Source organism: Fundulus heteroclitus, chromosome 9, assembly GCF_011125445.2.
Source record: "Fundulus heteroclitus isolate FHET01 chromosome 9, MU-UCD_Fhet_4.1, whole genome shotgun sequence".
In the NCBI taxonomy this organism is placed as follows: domain Eukaryota; kingdom Metazoa; phylum Chordata; class Actinopteri; order Cyprinodontiformes; family Fundulidae; genus Fundulus; species Fundulus heteroclitus.
Window position 1 is genome coordinate 15920067 of NC_046369.1, and position 16139 is coordinate 15936205.

Below are 16139 nucleotides of genomic sequence, written 5' to 3' on the forward strand. Positions count from 1 at the left end.
GGACAATGCAGTATAAAGTATTTGGTAAAAAGTAATGAATTTTAAAAGGTGATGAACATTAACTATTTCTGTCTTGATGCTGACAGCACCAAAAAATACTGACCTGTACTGTAAATTCTGTGACAATTCAACATCTTAGTTAAGTCTAAATACCCATTAAAATGCAGACGTTTAGTTACTTTACACTGTTTTTCTATGCATGAATAATAATAATTTACAAACAAACATTCCTGCAGACCACAGGTTGCAATAAGAGGATAGACTACAACCTGTGTTGGTGAAGATATTTAACTTTTATTGAGCTTTCTTTTTTAAATAAAATGATAAAAACATTCCTTCATCCAGCTATTGTGTCCAGTAAACACAAAATATCACAAAAGACATTGCCCTCACCTTGACATCACGCTTTCAAAGCTGAGATTGGAAGATTTTTAGTGATTAGGGAAAACACAGAATTAGCTGTACAAGCAGCCTCAGTCATTAATAACTATCTTTTCAAGTCAGGAAATTACAGTCAGATCATTCATTATATAATCACTATGTTAGCAAAGGTCTTATTCAGGCCAAGTGACAATTTATCTCTGCAGAAATTACACATTTCCGCACTCCAGCTGACGTGCTGACAGCGTGCCGTCTCACAACTATTCATCTCACAAAGAATCCGCTGTGAATCCGCATCTTCAATAGTAGTAGCTTCCAAAAACTGCCACCACACAGAACAAGCTGTCCTATGGGATGAAAACACGGCGATTTAGAGAAAATGAAACACATTTAAAGAAATCACTTCCTGTTCTTAGTGTCTGCTTACGTTCATGAAGACATCTTCTGCGTAGTTGTCTGTGTCAGCATCCCACAAACACCTGGAAGACATCCTGGAAAATAATAGATCATGGATGTGCAATGAATACTTAAACAACAATTTTAACATCTGACAAAAACTATTTTCAGGTTAGTTACAATATTTTGTGTCCACCCATAATCCTATTTGAAAAGAACAATCAACATGACAGAGATATGGAGAGAAAAGGTGAGTTTGTTCAAACACCGTTAGAAATTCTGACCTGATGCTAAACTGAGTTGCTAACACTTTAGAAAGATTTCCTATGTGCCGCGCCATAACTGAGTCGTTACTTTGTAGAATTACATTTCGCTCACGTTACATACAGCTCTTACTTCTTTAAACTATCTCGCTTACCAGCTCTTAGAGACTGAAACTTTACTCCATTTTAGTACGTGAAATAGCTCAAGCTCCGTCCAGAACCTCGTTTAGAACCTTTAGAAATGACTTTGAAAAGAAGGATTTTTCATTTAATGAAGAACATTATGGATAACCCTGAGCATCCTCTTCATCACACTGTTGTACAACAACAGAGTTTCTTCAGATGTGCTGTAAGACGGACCTCTACAGGTCTAGATAGATAGATTTGGGAATTTTATTAATTCATTTTATTTCAGTTGCCCAGGGACTGCAGATGGAAAGCAGCATTAGCTAGCTCTGGTTCAAAGCATCTCTTGTCATTGTGAGATAAATGTTTTTGTACATCCCTCACAAAATGTAATAAACTAAACTAAAGCCAGATATTCTCAACTGTATTTAGGTATTGAGCCTTAACTACGCCATAACTCATAAATATAACTTGAGCTAAACCATTCTATCGCAGCTTTGGTTGAATATTCAAGATAGTTTTCCTCCTGAAAGATGGATCTATGGTTTCGTTTTGTTTTAGAGGCAGGTTTTAGTTTAGGATTTTCATAATCTAAAACATTTTCACCAGTATTTAAGTGTTTGTCTCACTGTGGTGGCAATGTTTTCTGTTCAAATATGTCAAATGGTAAAAATCTGAAAAAAGTTTAGAAAATGTGCAAATGTTGGGGACTCTGTTAAGACGGTGTAGTTTGTGGTCCATTTTCTTTTGCTTAAGCTTAAGAGTTCATGACTCACGCTATAGACAAATAAACCCTGTAATTTACTTCCATTTAGTGCTCTTTGCAGAAGGCAAAATGATAGTCTTCCCAGGTGTGGGTTCCTCTGAAACCAATTTCAATGGTGCAAATGACGTCGTGCACATTTCTCTGAAAAATCTTTCGCCAAAATGAAGTGACATAGTTTTGAAAAACATTTGAAAAAAAAAATTATTTTATGATAAAGCCAAATGTCAGACGCACACTCATTCTTGCTCCGTTGCCTGTAATGTGACGCGCCTTCAAAGTTCATGACACACAGATGTTGTACAAACACATTCTGTCATTGTTGTTTAGTGTTGTGCTTTTATGTAGAAAGGGCTGTTACATCTCACATCAGATTCCTTCTTAACCTTTTCTTTTTAATATTCAAGTTACAGCATGATTTTCTACAAACTGCTCAGGATGTACCAGATGTAACTCACTTGACTCCCTGTCCTCGCTGTTCCCCAATGAGCACCTGCACGACAAGCTTGTATCTGTCAAATCCGGCATCTGTGCAAAAAAACATCAACAAATAAGGCACATTTTAGTGCTTTCTCAACTGCAGGCTTGAAATTAGAACAAAGCAAGAGAAGAGTGTGGATGCCTGCAATATATTTGATTCATATGCTGTACAAACGGAAGTTTACCATTTTTCATTATTTTTCCTTTTCAATGACTACAGTCTACAGCCACAAAAAGGAAGCTAATCTAAATGTTGATTTTTATTATTAGAATCTAATCAACGCCTATTGGCTCTGTGCTGTCATCCAAATGAATGAAACGCCAGAGAGAAAAAACATGGTTGATTTAAATTTAATTTAAGTTTATTGTGCTTGTTGTGTGTGCATTTTAAACACCGCAGTCGGCAGAAATTACCACACGTTGTTGAAGTTCAGAAAATTTAAATGAAACAGCAACTCGTCTAGCTGTTTGACCTGACAAAGCCAATGCTGTAGGACATTTTCTGATCGTAACATTTTTGGCAGCATATGTTCAGCAGGGTAAAGCCCATAGGATAGATTAGTGCGGCACTAACTCTTCACTTTGTCCTTCACGCTCTCTGCCAGTGAAAGGGTCAGCTCTGGGACATTCTCCGGGTCGTACTGCACTCCAGACAGGCGCTCCCTCACAATTTCACGGATGTAACCTTTTACGATGGCTGGTTTAAATCTGAAGGATTAAATCATGTAGAAATACAAGAAAATTAACTTTAGTCTCAGCAGATGACACAAATGAGTATACATTCATCTGTTCTCCACACCAATCTGTTTGCCTCCAAGTATCTTACATACTTTTAATCTAATGGTATTGCTTAGATTGAGTTTGACAATTGATCACCTTGAAAATACCTAAACTGAAAATACCTAAACTGAACATACAGTCTGTTATTTTCATTAAAATCAAAACAAATCCGCATGAAAACCTGGCCCTCCATAACTGTGAGCGTTGTTTTTGATAACCTGCCTACTTAAGAGTGTGTAAAAATCTATTTACCCCCCAAAAACTGCATCACTATTCCATTAAATACGGCTGAAAAGAATAAGAATGAACCTTTTCTGAACCAACCAAATGTGCGAAGGTAACATTAAATTTTGCGAGGCGTTCACGCCAAGTACAATTGTTATTTTTAAATAACAAAACGATTACAGCACGGTATTCAGCGTGCATCTATGGTTTAGCTATAGTTCAACGAGCTCTCGTTAGCCAAAATCTTGCTAGCAAGCTTAGTGATGTAAAAGAAAAAAAACACACAAGTGCTACAGCAAACTCACTTGAGCTGGTGGTTAGGTCGTAGAAAGTACGTATCTGACCCCTCCACCATGTTTGCCTGACAAATTAAGATCACAAATACAAAAATAGCAGCTTAACTTGTCCGAAAGCTAACCTAAAGGAGTATTTATGTTGCTATAGCAACATTTGACGGCTACTTCCGGTTTCAAAATAAGAGCGCGTCCAAGAAAGAAAGATGCATTAACAGCAGTTCTACAAATGCTTTTCGATTCAGCTCCCTTCTTCTACGTCTTATAAGGAGAACCTAAAGTCTACAGTTTATTTATTTTACTGTGTAATTATCTGTACGGTCATTGATTTCTACATGCAGCACCAACTTGCTCTCAGAACATGACATTTCAAAATGTGATCTCAACAGATGGTCTTCCATGGGATGAATGAAGTCGAATTGCTCTGTCAGAAATAAATAACAATCAAATATTGTTTTGGGGGGCTTTGAAAAGTAATTATGTCAAGATTGTACAAGATTTACCAACGCACAGTTGCACATAAATGTAAGGGGGAAGGAAAAGGAGACATGGTTTTCCACATGTTTTTAGGAATAAAATATGAAAAGGCGTGACATGTTTATGTATTCAACTTCACTCAATATTTATAGTGAATTACAGCTTTGAATATGATTGATCTTTTTTAGCACATGCAGTCCAAGACACGTTTCTCCTATGGAGACAATAAGGTATACTCTAATCTAATCTAATCTAATTTAGTGTCCCACTGCCACCTTTGCCCATCAAGTGACTAAAATTTCAGACATTTTCAGATAGAGGACTAAACCGTGCTCTGTGAGATGTTTAGTACTCAGTAAATTGATCCTTACCCTAAACCTACTTGACAATTTCTCCACAACTTAATTTGACTTGTCTGCTGTGATCCTTTGTTTTATTAAGCTTTTTGTTTATTAATGTGATCTAACAAACCTATGAAGCTTTCATAAAATGCTCAATTTATACTGATATTAATGACACGCAATTCCTCTCCATTTGAGTATTTCTGAAAGCAACTGGTTAAATTTGAGGGGTTTTTTTTCTTCTAAAACACATCCCCAACAATTTTGTGTATACAATTGCCACCAGCTTTGTAAGGGTAGGATTATTGCATTTATCACTTTGTAAAAATGTTACATTTATAAAGAAATGGCATATATATTTAAACTCTTCGTGAACCTTCAAACCCATTGCATTCATTTACACATTTTGAATTCCACAATGAAGCATTATTGCTTCCAGACATCCATATTCGTAAAATATGTTTGTAAGTAAACATTTGTAAAATGGAAAACGCATTCGTGTTTGCTAAAGGTTTGCATTGTATACTACTAGCATGCAAAATATTCCTATGCAAATATTAGTATATCTAGTTATCGCATGCACCAGCAGGGGTCAGTGTTTCTCAGAGCATTGTCAGCTTTCTGTTTCGTTTCTTCATCTCAGCCAGATTCATTTTCATATTATGAACAAACCATAACAGAAACTTAAAGAAGTGTGTTTTACATTCTTAAGTTTCGGTTTACTTAGTGCCACCACCCTTCCTCTGGTTGCTGCTGAGTCACAGCCACAAGCTGTTTGTCAACTCTACACATCAGCTGTTCCACCTCAGGCTCTTCTTCAACCAACAGCCTCATCTCATCCGCTTTTAAAAGATGGAACAACAGGAATGGACACGAATCTTCCAGAGTCATGTTGAAATGCTCAATAGCAAAGGACACATTTGGCATTTGGAGTTTGATGAAAATATTGATCCTAAGAATCCAGGATGTTGGAAAACGTACATCAGAAAAACAAGTGCAAGGTCAGTACTGGACTGCAATTGCTTATTATTTTTTTCCTCTAGAAAGTGAATTTCCATGAGCTTGTATTTATATTTCTAAATTTACACATACTGGATGCAAGTTAAATGTGTCTCTAGTGTCACAAGATTGATGCCCAGGTGTTGACAAAGTCATTCTGCCAGATTATTACATTAATGCCTAATTTTTGTCTAACCAAGTCCTTTCACATGAGCACTCTTAATATGATTTGATTCTGAAGTATAAAATATGACATTAATTTAAAAATTTTTACCTGAAATACATTATGTTTTGTTTTTTGTTTTTTAGATTCAGCTGTACCTCATGTAGGAGAAGTTGGCCTTCAAACCGTGTCATGGTGATTTTCCACATGCGCCTCATGGATAATCAGGGCACTGTAAAGGTGAGAGCCTTGCGCCAAAACTGCAAGAAATGTCACAATGCGCCTATGGTGAAGCCAATCGTTGAGTCTGACAACATTCATATCCTGATGGAGAACCTGGTGGAGAAAATACGAATGAAGTGCTACCAGGAAAACCTCGGACCAAGAAACAGAGTTCCCAAAAGCCTTGATGTCAAGAGTCCCCACGAGCCTAATCATTGCGAGGGATGCAAGATGGGACTCTGTACCAGAGAATAAGCTAATCATAATAAAGTGATTACATTTATCGATATTCAAATAATCTCTAATTAGGTGTTCAAATGGACTTACATAAAACTTGAAGTTATATATTGAACACTCCAGTTTTTGTGTTGGATGTGAAGTATTTACATAATTTCAATGCATTGTTGTAAAATCGCATGAACAATTTTAGAAAAGGTGCAAAAGATTGTGTGCAAAGATAGGTGAATTTGATGCAATCAAATGGTTCCCTTATATAGGTAATTTTTGACCAATCTGTATAATATGATTGAATTTGACTTTGTAAAGTGCCTCGAGATGACATGTTTCATGAATTGGCGCTATTTAAATAAAATTGAATTGAATTGAATTGAATAATGTTGTCGTTGTGGTGTTTTCATACTGTGCAACATGCTAATAAAAGGTTTAGTTGATTGTAAAAATGAAACACCTACTTTTGTGTTTGTCAACGAAAGGTGTGCAGAGTTATAGGCAATTACTTGTCAGGTTTGTGTTTGGGCGTTTAGGACCAAAATGCAGACAAGAGCCAGGAAGCTGTGAGTAATGAGAGATTTATTTGACATAATAAGGGCATACAGGAAATACAGGAACACGGCGTACATGACCAGAACGGGTTGGACTGACGGATGACCTGATAACTGGGCATGGCTATCCAGAGTGAATAAACAGGGAAGGACAAAAGGAGCAGCAGGTGGAGTAAGTTACACAGCTGAGATGAGTAAAGGAATTCAACAGGAGAGGAAGGGCAATGAACTAGCAGGGGTAGAAGGAGAACTGAATCGAACAGGGAAACATGAGGATGGCCAGACATGAGGGAAAAATCCAACTGAACTAAAGAAGTATAGGCAGAAAATACAGATCTAACAGAACTATTGAAATCATAATGAACAGAAGCTAACTGAAACAGGAAAACAAATCTGATAGTCTATGGAGTAGAATGTAGCACAATGAGGCACAAGCTTTAATCAAATTTCTTTTTATTTTGTCAATGCTTACATGAATTGAAAGACTGTCTACCTTCCCTGAACAAAGATCAGGAAAATAATATCTATACTTCTTGCTAGAAATGTTATCAAAATGCTTGTTAACACAGTTGTTTTGCTTAAAAGTTTACTTTTCCATGGGCAATGGCAGTCATGTTGTTTTTACGCTGGGGGGAACGTGATAGTCACGTGACTTGTTCGCAAGCCAATGTAAATTAATAGGCCAACTAGAATGTAGGACTGAAACGTATGAAGGAGCTAGATTGTGATAATAGTATGTTTCCCCCTGTGGATCAAGGTGGAATTACATGTCTTTCAATGAGACTGGGTTGTCACACGACACTGAAACCTTTCCCAGTTTGTTCACGTTTTTCTTTTCAAATGTCTTGATGCTAGCCATTAGCATGTAATGCAAACATAACAACTTAAGTCCACTTGTTTTCCAGTTTTGTAGATTGCTAACCTGACTCTCGCCAGATGGATGTAGTTCCGCCGAGCTCCACACGGCGTCAACACATCCAACTGGAATTTCAACACCACATAAAATGGACGAGCCAATAAGGATTGCCGGGCGGGATTTTCGTAGATGTGACATATCAGAGAAGCAACTTTTTGGATTCAGACTATGGTGGCTTACAGCGAGGAAGCAAGCGGTAACATTGCACTGCAAAAAACTGAACTAAAAATAACTACAATTTTCTTGAAATTAGTGCATTTATCCTTGATTTAAGCAGGTAAATAAGATTATTTGCCAGTGCCATAAGATTTTTGCACTTAAAATAGGAACAACTCATCTCCATCATCTTATTTCAAGTGCATTATATCTAATTGTCTTATATTAGGGCTCAAAATACTCATTCTATTGGCAGATAGTCTTGTTTACCTGCTCAAATCAAAGACAAATGCACTAATTGCAAGAAACTTTTACCTATTTTTAGTTCTGTTTTTGCAGTGTGATGCTGTTATTTCATCGGTGTTGTCCGATCTACCGGATATTAATTCTTTAAAAGAACACCAGTTTGACAAAGATCAAACTGATATAGTTTCAGAATGACTGTGCATTAGACAAATGTTGACATATTTGATAAAAAAAAATACTGATACTTTATAGTGTAAAGCCCTAACTATCTGTTAGCTTTGCACCTTTGGTTATCCGTCTAAGCCTTTTGGACATCATCACCTAATCCTTACAATGGCAAACATTGCTCTAAAGAATTACATTTAGGCTATTTATTGAGGAACAAAGATAATGCATTACACATACGTAAAGATGTGTGATGCATGTGATTATTTCTAATAAGCATGTGACATAACATGCAAAAAGTTGGTTAAATTATTGAAATGGAGCATGTTGGGAAAGATCTGCTGCTTATTTGCATATAACCATCAGGTCTGTCTGACAGCGATGTGGTCCATCTTTACTACATGCAAGTCAAAAACCTAGATGCATCACGTCAACTGTGGTTTATGTTTGCGTCGTATGAAAATAACTTGGAGGAAAGGAGCTGCTAATCAAGTTTGGTCTCTCCTATACTATTTGTGTAGATTACCATCTCCCACTCCAGTTTTGAATGAAGTGTCATCATTTTTCTACTACATTCTAAGATAGGCAAGAGATGAATGCGCTTCATCCATCTGACAGCCACTGAAATCCAACCCTTTCACTTGGAACATCATGGCATCAAAGGAAACTACGCCAAAGGTAGAGCATACTCTCCTGCTGCACAATCTGCATATCATTGTCAGTCAACAAATATTTCTTTTTGCCATTAATTTACTGTCATATAATTAATCGTGAATTTCTTTTTAGTGGGTTTTTCCATCAGCCACTGTGGTTATTCTCATTCTTTTTATGCCAGGTGAGGTGTTTTGTTGTTGGGTTTTGTTTTTTTAATGACAAGTGTTTAAAGTATTCTCTGTGACAATAGTTTTAGTTTCTTAGAGACTATCAACACTCACCAACTATTCATAACTACTTTTATTACTATTATTTGTTTAGTCAATGCTACAGTTTGCAATGAAGGTTATTTCAAATGTATTCATGTGTCAACTAATTTTTGTTGACTACAACGCACTGCCTACAAATTAAGCCTCATCATTGCCTATAATTTGTCCTGATCAGTTTTGTGCAGCACATTTAAGGTGAACTGCTCCAAACCAGACACACCGAGCCTGCTGGCAGCTCTGGGCCCCGTCTTTGACCTGAGGGCCATTCGGCCCGTTCTGGACCAAAGGACAAAAACAAACATCACTGTGTTTTTTACCCTTTATGGGATATTGGGAGTGGTATGTTCACCTCACTGCTTCTGAAATGTTATTGTTTCTAGTATAACAAAAGAAAGAATTTAAAGGGTTCAAAGGGGATGGACTTTCAACATTTTTTAACATTTTAGTTAAAACAGGAGACTTTCCGTTGTGATTTTATAATGTAATATTATTTATTCATTAATACACAGTTGGCATCTTAATGTCAGTGAGGTCTATCTTTTGGTGTCCATATTTGAAAATGTACATTAACAAAGCTCAGTTTCAATAATTTCATGTTTTACATTTACTCTCACTGTCTTTCAGGATGAAAAGTCTCAACTTCTCATCACTTACATTTGGCTGCATTATGTAAGCAGAACAATTATTCATCTCAGCCTTTATGGTTGTAGAGTTGATTTTTCTTTTTCATTAATTTTATCTAAGACAGAGATTGCTTCAAATGATTGAACAACTCTTTACCACCACTCTTCACGTCTTGTTGCAGTGGTGGATGAGTGAGTTTGTCAGCTGGGACCCAGCTCAGTGTGGCATGGACAACATATCCCTTCCAAAAGAGAAGTTTTGGCTTCCAGATATTGTCATCAATGAGTTGTGAGTTGCATCCTAACAACAAACGCATCTAAAATCCTGCATATCCTTATACTGATCATCAAAAGACAATTCTATGAAAACGTAGAAGGTTCACCAAACCTATTTATAAGATATTATGTGCTTTACTAGTTCTGCTATTGAGAATATGCGTCAATATGTTTAGGCAGAACTCCCTAAAATGCTTGACTGCTCATCCTTTTCATATAATAAACCGTTTTCAGTAATCTTTACCTGCAGAGAAGCTCAAACCCTTGAGATTGATTGATTTTATGAAGATTGTATTTCTAACTCGTGCTTTAATTCAGCACATCTGCATGCTCTGCTCTTTTAGCATGGAGGAAAACAAAGCCCCGTCCGTTCCCTACTTACACCTGCACAGCGACGGTAGGGTGCACGAGGCGCTCCCCGTCAGAGTCGTGAGCTCCTGTAACCTCGACATCTACAGCTTCCCCTTCGATATACAGAACTGCTCTCTGACTTTCAACTCTTACATGTACTATGGTGAGTCACCGCCACAAAATTGTACATCTTTTCTAAAAAAAAAAAAACAATAATAATAATTGAAGATGGGATAGAAATTTTCTTTATTCTGATGCAACCAAAACAGTTTTCTGTGTTTAAAGGTACACTTGTCATGTACAAAACCTGTGTTTCGTTATGGATGCTAGCAGGAAAATAACAACAACCCGTCACTGCCAAGAAAGCTTTAACAATAAGAATAGTTCTAGTAATGTTTTCTGAAGGGTTAATGTGTCATGACAGAAATCTTCTGTACACACAAAGTATTTATGTAAGAAGTATTGCTACTTCTTCAGCTTTTTACATATTTTTGTCACTTACAGTCACAAGCTCTATTTAATTAAGATTTTATGCGATGGAACAAAATGATAACACATATAACACACTTATGAAGTGGAATGAAAGTGTACCATGGTTGTCATTTTTTAACAAATAAAATACTGAAAAGTGTTTCTATTTAGCTTTTTTAATTAGATACCACAAAATAAAATTCTGTGAACCCGACTGGTTTCAGAAGTCACCTAGTTAGTGATTGGAGTTCCTCTGTGTGTAAATTAATCCGCGCATTAATACAGCTGTTCTGTGAAGGCCACCGAGGTCGAACAACCGTTCAACACATTATATGAAAATCAATATTTTGGCCGAACTGCAAACCTACCAAAACACGGTCGTCCATGGTCGCTATGTAAGAGTTAAGTAGAAAACAATTGTTGAAAGAAAGTTATTTAAAGTCTTGGTTCCAGTCATGCATGATGCACAAAGGCATGTGGAAGAATGTTCACTGCTCAGATTACAATATAAACAAACTTTTTTGGCCCATATATAAAACACTAGGTCTGGAGGAAAACTAACTCTGTGCCCTGAACAAACCATCATCATTACGCTGTAACATGGTGGTGGCAACATTATGCTATAGAGATACTAATCTCTATAGCAAATTGGTCAGGGTTGATAAAAAGATGGTTGGAGCTTAATACTGCTGAGTATAATTTGCACGACACACCCTTATGCATTTGATTTGTGAAAACAATTACCAAGTGTCACATAAAATCCCAATCAATTACATAGAGTTTTGAGGTTGTAATTAGATAAAATCAAATTTTAAAAATTACCTTAATAGTTAGTGTAAGTTTTTTTTTTCTTCCTTTAACACAAGCCTATTTCTAATTTCATGTGATTCAAGCCCTTCATTTTAAAATATATTGTTAATATTGGGCATTATGTGTTATTTTCTTCATGTGCCCTTTCACTGAGTTCAGCTGTCTGACCTTTTTGTTGCTAGCTATGGAAATAAAGATTTTTCCAGGGCGAGACCAAGAAATAATCACGGAGCTCTCCAAGAATGTGATGACCACCAGGGGAGAATGGGAGCTGCTGGATATCTCTGCCCACAAACTAGTGAATAATGATGAGTCGGGCCTTTACATTGACATGGTTGCCTTTTATGTAAGTTGATTGCATATTTTAAAAATTGAACTGTCACCTATATTTAAATCTTTCATTTGTGCAAAGGTGTTCAATAAGTTCGAATCCTGAGTAAGTTCTCCCTTTAGATCCGAGTGCGGCGCCGCTCCACCATGTACGTGGTGACCCTGCTGCTCCCCAGCTGCTTCCTCATCACGGTGGACCTCTTCAGCTTCCTCCTGCCTCCTCAGAGGACAGACAGAGCCTCCTTCAAGATGACCCTCATCCTCGGCTACACGGTGTTCCTGCTCATCATGAATGACCTGCTGCCTATCACCGGAAACACCATACCCCTAATAAGTCAGTATGGGCTTCAGAGGATTGTTATGCCGTGTGTTAAAGATGTTCCCCAGGGCTGATGTCATTTAACCTTTCAAACATGTCTCTACTTAAACGAATCAAAAGATTAACTTTATTTATAAGGCACATTTAACAAAACAGATTCAACCAAACCCTGTAGATTAGAAGCACAAATAAAGTAAAAGAGATTTACAAAAAAGAATTACAAACAGAATGAAAGAAGTTAAAATGTACACAGCTGGTGGCAACACACTCGAATCAAACATCTGGGGCATTAAAAGGACTATTCAGGTATTGAGCATATGCTGTTGAGGTAATTCTGATTGAATTACCTTTAGTTTAGGTGTGCTGAACCAGAGACACATCTAAAAAATGCCCCGCCGATCTTAGACACCCTTGCTTTAAAAAATGTCTGTTATGAACCTTAGCTCAAATTTTGAAATTTTAATTTTCCATTTCCTAGATACTCTCTTCTTTTTTTTTTCTAGACGTGTTCTTTTCTCTCTGCCTGGTCCTGATGGTGACTAGTCTGCTGGAGACCATCTTCATCACCAACCTCTTAAGCAACTCTTCCGACTTCTCTCCCGTCCCTCAATGGATACGGACGCTATTTCTAAATTTTCTTGGCTGTCTTGTATGCATGCCCCAAAGGAAAAGGAGATCAAATGGTTCAGGTAGGTGGGCTGCAGTGGCTAAGACAAAGCCAGTTTGTTCTTACAGCACCCTTTCTTACAAGGTGTTATACGCACTGCAAAGTGGAAGAACTTAGAAGCAGAGCTAAAGGGAACACTTGTTACAGGAAAAAGATTAAACATCACATAAAAGCAAAAAAAAAAAAAAAACATGAGAAATAACCATATAAAAGAGAACAGGTTAACAGGATTAACATATTAACAGAGGCTGTAGAGATTACAACATAATAAACTCTACTTGAACATGAAGGTGTACACATTCACTAGCCTATAGCTAGATTTTTTTTTTACCTGTCCTGTCTGGCAGAGTAGAAGTGACTGGTTGTTTTTTTTAAGTTTAGTTTTGTGTTTTCTTATACACAGATCCAGAGAAAACTAACAACTGCGATGTGAAGCCTCCCACAATGGGAGTTTCAGTGGTGGAGGACAAGGCGCTCCAGGAGCTGATTAGCCTGAGCCACGTCCTGCAGGCCATCCGCTCTGAGGTGGAGCAGCAGCAGCAGAAGGGGAACCAGAGCTCAGGGGAATGGATGCAGGTGGGTTTCATCATTGACCGCCTGCTATTTGGCCTCTACATCGTCTTCATATCAGTCAGCTTCATCACCATCATTATCGTCTGGGTGAATTCCTCCAATCAGTAGACTGCTGCATGTTTGACAGGTCTACTTTTATTGTTTAGTTAATGCATTGAAAGACTTTGAATACATTTATAGTAGCAATGACTTTTCCACAATAGTTATAGTTATAGTAAAGTAACTCTGTTCTTTTTATCTTTCGTGATATAGCCTATTGCACTTTGAAATGTTAAAAAATGTTCTGCATAGAATAAATTACATGGAAAATGTTGCAGTCTCTATGTTCCTCTGTTTCAGTACAACCCATTTTACTTAATCATATATTGATTTCTAGGAAATTTAGCATCCCTCATACCAGACATTTGTTGACATATTTTTAAGTTATCAATGGTTCCCTAAAGGAAATGTAAATCTGATCCCAACAATTGCAATTTTATGAAAAGCCTTTAATTTGTCACAATGATGGTTGGTGATTAGTGAAGACAACTGCTTTGCTTCCATTACTCTTTAATATTAAACCCAGATATTTTCAGAAATTATATGTTTTGGCACAGATGAGGTTTAGAACACCTGCCTGTTTCTGTCTCTTTTGATCTCAAACATAGCACTGAATACTGGCTGCTGCTTTAAGATTTAGTAGGAACATGTACACTTTCAGCCTATTTAAATCTACCCGAAACCTTCATCTGTATCTATTGCACATATATATTTGGAGAAAATCTTTATCTTGATGTTAGAAGCCTAAAACTGAACATTCCAAGGGTTTGATTGCAAATACTTTTTTTAACCTGTAAAAAGTGTTGAAATCCATTTTGTTTCACTTCACATGTATGAATTTCTTTGTTTAGCAATGCCACGCAAAACCACAATAAACCATATTGAAGCTTGTGAAAAAAACATATTGAATCTTGTGAAAACAAAACATATTGAAGCTTGTGAAAAAACGTGGCAAAAAGTGAAAAACTACAAGGGGCATGTATACTTTTTTTAAGGCATGATACAGTGTGGTTGAATGTAGCTTTAACTTTACTATCCTTCCGCAGATGTTTAAATCATGAACAATAGTTGTTTTATTTTATTGTATAATGTAACCTGTAAGGAAATTAAATAATAAATAATAATACATTTAAGCAAGAGTTGGCTTTGTAGTGCTATATCTGGAAAGCAACATAAAGTAATCAACCACGAGTTCCCTGATTTATAAATGGCACAAATCATTTTCCTGCTCCATCATTATTTATCCGCCAATCATCTTCCGCTCTTCCAAGATCGGGTCATGACTTTATTTCATTTTTATTATGCAGAAAAAAAATCTTACTCTGAACTCCTTGTGCAAAGCTGACAAAGACATACATCCAGTTGTAGTTGCAATGAAACCAAGTCAATTCTAAGGGGACTGGACATAAATTCACTTTTGAGATGTTTAGCCGTAACAAATATATATCATTTTCTTTCCATCTCCCCATTATGCTCATTGTGTTGTCTAAAATATCAACTCTCTATTAAACACACTGACGTTTGTAGTTGTAATCTCAAACCGAGGCACAGTTCAAGAATGAACCACCTCCTTTTTCTAAGAAAGTTTTTAAAAGATTTGATTGTCTTTGGTTTTCAGATATCTAACCCAATATACTGAATTACTGCTGCTTAAGGACTCCTCCTCACCATTGTGATTCTTGTAAGCAGGGTGCCATCACAAATTTTAGGCCTAAAATCTAAATTATCCCAAAAGGTCATATAATGACTGGGATAATTTAGATTTTTTGTCAAGGGCCTAAAATAGAATATTTAAAATTCCCCTGTCAATCAGGGCCCCAAATTTTTATTCTAAATTGAAAATACATAATGAAAACATCAAATATATGAACCAAAAGTATATATAACTGTGCAGCAAACAATAAAATGGTGAAATAACTCAAAACATCTGTTTATTTTCAATTGTTTCAAATTGCTCTCTTTTTTTTTTTAAATGCTGCTTTACACATTGTTGGCATTCCTGAAATGAGCTTCATGAGGTTAGTCACCTGACATGGTTTTCCAACAGTTTTGAAGGCATTATCGGAGGTAGAAATAAAAATAAAAGATTGAATGAGGTGTTTCAGAAATGTTCATATATTTGAGAAAACTTCAGCTAAATAAATAACTGTTCAGTTTACTTATCTTGTTTACAAAGGTATGAAAAAGTATTTTCACCTTTACAGATTTGTTATTTATTCACTTTTTATGACACTTATATGGTGTAGATCTTTAAACATGTTTTCATATAAGACAAAGATCATGTGAGTAAATACAAAATGTAGCTTTCAAATAATTTTATTTATTAAGGGGGAAAAAAACTGCCCACACCAACACTGTTTGAAAAAGTAAGTGCCCCCTTGTCTATTAACAAATAACCTTTGACTTATCACATTTTTAAGAAGTTTTTGTTTTAACATTTCCTGTCTGGCAGCGTAGCAATAAGAATTGTTGCCTTAATGCCAAAGAGAGCCCAACAGATTTGACTTTCACAAGTGGAGCACACAAGATAAAAAAAGAGGAACGGAAAGGGAGAGAGCAAGATAACATCCTCTGAGTCTGCTT

General features: G+C 36.5%; 3 protein-coding genes and 1 long non-coding RNA gene across 5 annotated transcripts; 3 read left to right on the forward strand and 1 right to left on the reverse strand.

Annotated features, from left to right (window-relative positions):
* Positions 1 to 274: 274 nt before the first annotated feature.
* On the reverse strand, positions 275 to 3892 carry tctex1d2 (Tctex1 domain containing 2). Of its 2 annotated transcripts, none has more exons than XM_036141089.1 (5): positions 3720 to 3892; positions 2981 to 3117; positions 2388 to 2454; positions 809 to 872; positions 275 to 728 (listed from the first exon to the last, which is right to left on the reverse strand). In XM_036141089.1, the coding sequence occupies exons 1-5, from the start codon at positions 3767 to 3769 to the stop codon at positions 681 to 683; spliced, it is 366 nt and encodes a 121-aa protein (XP_035996982.1). In that variant the 5' UTR covers positions 3770 to 3892; the 3' UTR covers positions 275 to 680. The 2 variants fall into 2 exon arrangements, with proteins under 2 accessions (XP_035996982.1, XP_012705014.2); XM_012849560.3 differs by having other exon boundaries at positions 2388 to 2457; positions 2984 to 3117; positions 3720 to 3891.
* Positions 3893 to 4732: 840 nt separating this feature from the next.
* On the forward strand, positions 4733 to 7006 carry LOC105915450 (receptor-transporting protein 3). Its single transcript, XM_012849562.3, has 2 exons — positions 4733 to 5526; positions 5834 to 7006. Exons 1-2 carry the CDS (start codon positions 5378 to 5380, stop codon positions 6162 to 6164), a joined length of 480 nt encoding a protein of 159 aa, XP_012705016.2. The 5' UTR covers positions 4733 to 5377; the 3' UTR covers positions 6165 to 7006.
* A 1640-nt stretch (positions 7007 to 8646) lies between these two features.
* LOC110368729 lies at positions 8647 to 9431 on the forward strand. Its single transcript, XR_002428344.2, has 3 exons — positions 8647 to 8852; positions 8961 to 9009; positions 9273 to 9431. It is a non-coding gene; the product is annotated as an uncharacterized LOC110368729 (long non-coding RNA).
* Positions 9432 to 9920: 489 nt separating this feature from the next.
* Positions 9921 to 14452, forward strand: LOC105928670 (5-hydroxytryptamine receptor 3A). Its single transcript, XM_021318273.2, has 6 exons — positions 9921 to 10009; positions 10341 to 10510; positions 11811 to 11974; positions 12082 to 12292; positions 12781 to 12966; positions 13348 to 14452. The coding sequence occupies exons 1-6, from the start codon at positions 9948 to 9950 to the stop codon at positions 13623 to 13625; spliced, it is 1071 nt and encodes a 356-aa protein (XP_021173948.2). The 5' UTR covers positions 9921 to 9947; the 3' UTR covers positions 13626 to 14452.
* The last annotated feature ends 1687 nt before the right edge of the window (positions 14453 to 16139 follow it).